This window comes from Chiloscyllium plagiosum, chromosome 31 (genome assembly GCF_004010195.1).
Source record: "Chiloscyllium plagiosum isolate BGI_BamShark_2017 chromosome 31, ASM401019v2, whole genome shotgun sequence".
NCBI classification, from domain to species: domain Eukaryota; kingdom Metazoa; phylum Chordata; class Chondrichthyes; order Orectolobiformes; family Hemiscylliidae; genus Chiloscyllium; species Chiloscyllium plagiosum.
The window spans coordinates 43,172,054-43,179,246 of record NC_057740.1 but is presented as its reverse complement, the minus strand read 5'-3'; the positions used below and the strand labels follow the sequence as shown (position 1 = coordinate 43,179,246).

Sequence of the window (7,193 nt, the reverse complement as noted above, 5' to 3'; positions counted from 1 at the left end):
TAAGGAAAGTAAGTTGTGAAGAGGACACCAGGTTGCAAACAGATCGGGATATGTTAAAGTGATAGGATAAAGATCTGGCAAATGGTAAATATTGTGTGGAAAATGTGAAATTGTCAATTTTGAGAAGAATTTAAGAAAAACATATCTAAATAGTTCGAGATTGCAAAGCTGTGCAATTTGGAGGGAGGCAAATTCAGAGATGATTTTGGACTAATACCTAGAATGGGAGTGGGGTGGATGTCTTATTTGGAAACGTTGTACAGGTTTGCCTGGTATCTGCTGGAATTCAGAAGATTAAAAGATAATTTGAGTGAAACATATGAGATAATGAAGGGTCTTGACAGGGTAGGTGAGGAGATATTGCCTCTTATGGGAGAATCTAGAAGTAAAGGTTACTGTTAGATACACAGTAAGTAACTCTTACCCTGCTGAATAAATATTGTCTCTGTACAGTTATACAGTGCGTGAGCCGTACCCTGCTGAATAATTACACGGTGAGTGATCATCCTTGTGCTGATGTTTGACAATTTAAGATCTGAGTTTTGATTATGAAAGAAACAGATGTCAGGATAATTTGATGATGCACTTTATTTGTTTGTTCAGAGAAAGACTTTACAATTCTTTCAACTTTTAAAAGGCTTATATAGGACTGGATTATTAACAGGTTATCAGTCAAAATTAGAATCTCGCAGTCTGATGCTAAGTGTTGATATGATATGTTCTGCTCCATATAAATATTGTAGATACTGTATGCATGAAATACGGTTAGTATAATCAAATACACTACCCAGAGATCGTACATATTGTGTACATATGTCACATAAACCTCTCTGCTGCTGTCTAAAGTACACATTCTGCCTCCATGTATACTGCATACATGTCATGTACACAATTGCTGATGTGCTATGTATAGTCTATGTACTGTACTCAATGTGTGTCCTGATTATAAATTGCAGAATTTAATGAATCTCTAATATGTTAACAAAGTTCAGTTTATTTTATACAAATATCAAAGTCCTCTAGTGATTCAATAATAATTATTAATTCTAATTATTTATCCAAGGAATAAATACCATATAATTTCTGATCTAAACAATCTTGAGAGTTTTAACACAAAGTTTGATGATTGGTGTGTAGCCTGACTGAGTGCTCATTGGTCCAGGGTCTGATTGGGATGTAGTTTCCAGGTGACTGTGTTTTATTTAGATCCCATATGAATTTATGGCTGAAGGAGGGTGCCACTTTTTATGAAGGCCAGACATAATTGTTGTTCCAGTGTAGTTGGGAGTTGCACCTGGGGACTCAATGCAATTCCCATGTAGCAGACTCTGAAGTAATTGCCCTGGAAATGGAATATTCCGCTGGGCAATTCCCCTATGCGGGTACTGTTTGAAAGTATCCATTTAAATTGGAGAGATTAGAGAATTCCAATGAAAATATGTAAATAGTTCTCAGAGTAGTTAGACTTTTAAACATATAATGTAACTCCTAACAATTTAGTTGCCATCATACTTACCTCTTCAGACCACTTACAGTCCCAGTCTCTGACCTGATACTCCACCCTGCTTTGAATCTGACTTACTCGGGACCTGAACAGCCCCTGTCAGACCAGATTTCTCCCACCCATCCCAACCCACCCTAAAACACTGCATCACTCACTTGGGCCACTTGCCACCTTGTATTCTAGCCCCAAGCACCCTACCCCATACCCCCTCCAACACTCTCTCCTCACTTTTATCATTTGACAGACGCTGTCAAAATGGCTGTCTCTGATGCTGGATCTTTAAGAACATGGTTGCTGGCTGCTGTGAAAATGGAGCATGGTTTGCATTTCCCTGACAGTTCTGCACTATGGGAGAAATGTCAGAATGGAACTTCGGCTCCTAATTTGTGAGGGAGCCCTCAGCCTGTCAGAAATATGGAGTTCTTGTTTCTCATTAAAAAAATGGACGAAGTGGCAACTTGTGTTTTATAGAATTGGGTTTATAGAATCGGGGATCAAGTGGGTGAGAAGATTGGGGTTTGAGGATAAGCTTTGGTTTGTTTTGGAATTATTTCTACATTTTAAGAAAAACCTAATTCTTAGTGTTCAACTTGAGAGTCTTTGGCTTGGAAAATGAAAGAAGTTCATCATTTCAGACTGCCAATCATTTAAAAAATTTGGTAAATATGAGGGGATTAGCAAAGTGAACATTTTTCCTTTGCCACTGGAAGCAACAAATGCAAATGGTTCCCAGGAGCATTGAGTTCCAGGTGAACCAATACTGACTCTAATACCAGTGACAGGCAGGATACAGTTCACTCTGATAGCTCATGCAGAGTTCCAACATAGCATCATAGGAAGACTGGAACATGGAGATAAAATAGAGAGAGAGAGAGAGATGTTAAACATGTTGGTGAGTCACTATTCAACCAGTATTACAGTTCTAATCTAAATTGCACAGCAGTGGTCACTGGCCAGTGATCAGGAGCAGGGCCACTACCTAATTTCCCTTCTCTCTCTAACCTAAAATTCACTGAGTATTGATAAGGAGCAGGAATGCTGGGTGACATTTACCACTCAAACTGTAACCTCATATCTACTTGACGTGACTCAATAAACTTGGTGAAACATGGAAGAAGATCAAGATTAACTTTACAGGTTAAGGTTTATTTAAGAAATAAAGACCAGGTTGATGTAGTCACTTGCAGAAATCAGACACTTAATTAAATCTATTTTCGTGGTCAGATCAGCAATCCATTTCATCTGATCCCTGACAATCACTGTTTGGGATTCTGAGCTCCAAGTTCTAATCCTCCATAAAAGCAAACTTCACTCTGACAGAACTGCACAGCACAATGAGCTACATTAATTAAAATGTACAGCTCAGTAATCAAACTTGAACACACATCTAATGCTACATAAATCTATGTTCTCCACCACTTACTAACTATACTAGTCTGCTGCCACCTATAAACAAGGTTACAGAACCTTTGGGGATTAATTCATAAACCTTAGCACACACATCATAAACAACTGTGTGAATCATTAAAAACACAGTACATACAAATGACACTGACAACCAGTAATCAGAGATATTTGACCCTAGGACATTGAAAAGATCCTTGATAAAATACCACATCATGGGCTTGTTAACAAAATTGTAGCCCATGGCTTTAAAGAAATACTGGCAGCACGGACAAGAAACTGGCTAAAAGTCAGAAAGTAGATGGTTGTAGTGAGTGGGTGTTTCTCAGAGTGGAGGCATGTTGTTTTCTTATTCATTCACAGGACATAGGCTCAGTATACTCTGGTGTTCCCCAGGGATAGGTGTTGGGATCACTGCTCTTTTTGATGTGTACTCATGGCTTGCACTTGGGAATACAGAGTATAATTTCAAATTTTGCAGATAATACAAAACGTAATTGCAGTGAAAAATGAAGCGGCTAATACTAGAGTTCACAAGGACACAGACTATCAGGCAATGCAATATACTGTAGTGCAGAAAAATGTGATATGTTACATTTTGGTGGGAAGAATAATGAAAGGCAAAATAAACTAAATTATACAATTTTAAAAGGGCTGCAGAAACAGAGAGAGACCTAGAAGTGTGTATTTAAATCTTTAAAGCAGAGTACAATGACAAAGTAAGGGATCCTGTGCTATATTTAAAAAGACAAAGTACAAGGATAAGGAAGTTATGCTGAACCTCTATAAATCACTGACTAAGCCCCAGCTGAAGTAACGTGTCTCATATTGAACACCCTACTTCAAGAAGGATGTCATAGAGCAGATGTAGAAGTGATTTACTGAAATGGTACCAGGGATAAGGGGCTTCAGTGAATGTGAGAGACCCAAAGAAGCTGACATTGTTCTCTTTACAACAGAGAACAGTAAGAGAAGTTTTAGTTAAAGTGTTCAACATTTTAAAGAGTATTGAAAGAGTAAATTGATCAAATTCAATCAATAAACCTGGAATAGTGAGCCATTCTCAGTGATGGTGATCATGAAGCTCTCATTGCTTATTATAAATCCATAATGTCTTTTAGGGAAGGAAACCTTCCACCATTAAATGATCTGGTTTACATGTGACTTCAGACCCACAACAATGTGGTTGACTCCTAACTGTCCTCAGAAATGATCGAGAGACATAAAACAGTTCAAATGAAACTTGGAATAGGCAACAAATGCTGCTGCTATCATGCTTGCCTGTGATGCCTACATCCCATTAAAGAACAAAGGAAACAAATAAGGATGAACTGTTTAGTGGCAGGTGAATCAGTTACCAGTGACACAGTTTGAAGGCTTAAAAATAAAAAGTACTGAAGAAACTCAGCAAGTCTGGCAGCAACTGTAGAGAGAGAAACAGTAAATGACCTGTTATTTTTTATATAGCATTGGGATGAATCAATAAAATACATGGTAGCCATTTAAGTAATATCAGACATTCCTGTTTCATTCCTCCAATTAATGTATCAATCTGTCTGGTTTACTATTTAACGAAAGCTTGACAGTTAACTGTCAGTCATCTTTAGAAAGCCTGGAAACATACAAAATAGGAACAGTAGTAGGTCATTTGGCCTATCAAACCCAGTCCAGTCATTCAGTATAGTCATGGCTGATCCTCCATCTTATTGTAGTCTCCTAGTCTCTCGTTATGCCATTTGATACCTTTAGTGTCTAGAAATCTAGCTTTTTAAAAAAATATATTCAGTGACTTCATCACCACAGCTTTGTGTTAGAGAATTCCACAGGTTCACCACCCTTTCAGTCAAGAAATTTCTTCACATCTCAATTGAAATGGCATATCCTGTATCCTGAGACCATGACCCCTTATTTGAGAACTCCCCTCCCAAACCAGGGGAGGGGGGGGCAACACGTCCAGTCATGTCAGAATTTTCTGTGTTTCAATTAGAGTGCCTCTACACTCCAGTGAATAAAGCTGGTTGCACTCTCTCTTTATATGATGAACTGCCACTGTATATCCTTACTTTGGTAGAGACTAAAACAGCATAAAATACTACCGGTGTGGTCTCACCAAAACCTGGTACAGCTGCAATAAGACTTACTTCTTTACTCTCATCCCCTTGCAATGAAAACCAGCCTTCTTAACTACTTACTACGCCTACATTCTTGCTTTCAGTGATTTGTGTACAAGGACACCCAGGTCCCTTTGTACATCAATATATCCCAATCTATCACCATTTATATGATCTTCTGACATTCAGTATTTCCTCCCAAAGTGGATAACTTCATACTTATCCACATTAACCTGCAGCTGGCATATATTTGCCCACTCACTCAACTTATGTATATTACTTGTAAGCCTTCTATTTTCCTCAAAAAGCAGTGGAAGCACTTTTGAACGTTTTAAGGCAGGGTAGTTGGATCCTTGATGAGCAGTGGGGTGAACAATTATTGGGGCTCATGGGAATGTGGAGTAACCAGAGCGCCCATGATAATATTGAATGTCGGAGCAGGTTTGTGGGACCAACTGATCTGCTTTTAATCCCATTTCTTATGTTTGACACATTTATTGGCTGTAATATGGAGAACTTTTTAAAAATCAACAAATAATTTCTTCAGCATTTTTTCTACACATCCAACCTTCAATGCTTCTATATAGTGGGTGAATGGGGATTGAGGTGCCATGGCCTGGCATAGGATCATGGGTTGTTTGAGGTATCATAACTAGGCAATAAGCAGCATGTAGGGCCATGGGGGCCTGAGCTAATAGACGAAATACATGAAGACGAAGAGCTGGTGAGGGAACATGAAGGCTTTTCTGTTATTCTGGTGACTGAGAGACAGCTCCTTTTAAAGATCTGGCAGGCCCTTTGGCTGCCCCTGAACTTTCTCCAGGAGCACCCTGCCTGACTGCAGCCATCATCTGCTCTACAGCAATGAGGAATCCATTGTTACAGATACTTTCAATTTCCCAACACCCACAACCCAATTTGAGATTGAAATTCTGACCCAAGGTGTAGTGTCAAATGTGTGACAGGGATGGGGGATATATCAGAGTGTTCCAACAAAGGGTGTGGGGTACATCAGAGTGTTACAATGAGGGATGTAGGTCTTGCTGACTGGTTTATTTTATCAAGTTCATATTGTGTCATCTTGAACAAAGTGTCTTCTGAGAATGAAATTGGGCCACTTGCTCACTTACTGAATGGCCAGTAAGCTCATTCAGTTATAGATGTGAAAGGAGATTTGAATAAACAGAAGAAGCATTTCAGGGTAATTGATATAAGCAAAACAGCCATTGAGGAATTAGTTGATTGGAAGCCAAGAGTGAACCACGGCATGGATAAGCTGCAGCTTTGGATTTGCACCTTCTGAACCTGGCGGTGAAATGCTGATTTACAGAAATACCTGAGAGGTCAGTGCTATTGCTGCTCAGATCCTGTGACCTCATCTGAGTTGGTGAAACAGAAGTGAATGTAAAGTAGTATGATGGGAATGGGGATCAGTGATTGATGATATTGAGGAGATTGCTGAGATTGAGGAACAACGGATATCAAAGTGAAACAATTGATGCGCTGCTCTCAGGCTAGTCATACATTTCAAGACTTCTCCTCCTTCTCGGCAATTTTAGCTAAACCATGTCGCAAATCGTTCAATTCATAAAGCTTGACGTCAAGGATATCCAGCAGCTTTCGTGCATCGCACTGAATCCTCTCTCGATCATTCACACAGTCAACCAGTGTCTGCTCCACATCCTGTAGCTGCTGCTCCAGATCAGCATTCCGGCTCTCAACTTCCTGAGAAAAACCGTCAAACATTCAGTGAGATTCAGTAAGATGCTGCTCTGTCCAGGCACACAGCCTGGTCTACTTGCTGATTATAGAGCTCTTGTAGGAAGTGAACTGGACAACGCATCAAACACACAACCCAACCTCCACTTCTGACTGTACCTGCAGTCTGAGCAGGGCTTCCTCCCGGTCACTTTCTAAATCGGTTACATCAGACTTCTGGCTTCTCAGCATCTGGATCTCCTGTGAGAATCAAAATAATCAAGCACAAAGAGTTTTTAACACTGGGGAGATCATGTTACCAAGGGGGAGGGCAGACTTTTCTGGGTCCAAGAGACAGATGGAGCCAGGGGTGGGCCCTTTGCTGCACAGAGAACACAATGTCACGGGACAAGGAAACTGGACTCTGATACCAGACTCCGATGTTCAATAAATCTCTTTGGATTCTTGCTAGATCA

General features: G+C 39.8%; 1 protein-coding gene across 1 annotated transcript in view; it reads right to left on the bottom strand.

The window, feature by feature from the left end:
• Nucleotides 1–570: 570 nt before the first annotated feature.
• Nucleotides 571–7,193, bottom strand: part of LOC122565064 (homer protein homolog 3-like) — a gene marked incomplete at its 5' end in the record, with an annotated part of 29,102 nt that continues 22,479 nt past the window's right edge. Inside the window, 2 exons of the mRNA XM_043720694.1 lie at nucleotides 571–6,744; nucleotides 6,898–6,978. Of these exons, the coding sequence (XP_043576629.1) occupies nucleotides 6,547–6,744; nucleotides 6,898–6,978 (279 nt within the window). The remainder of the gene's footprint in view (nucleotides 6,745–6,897; nucleotides 6,979–7,193) is intronic.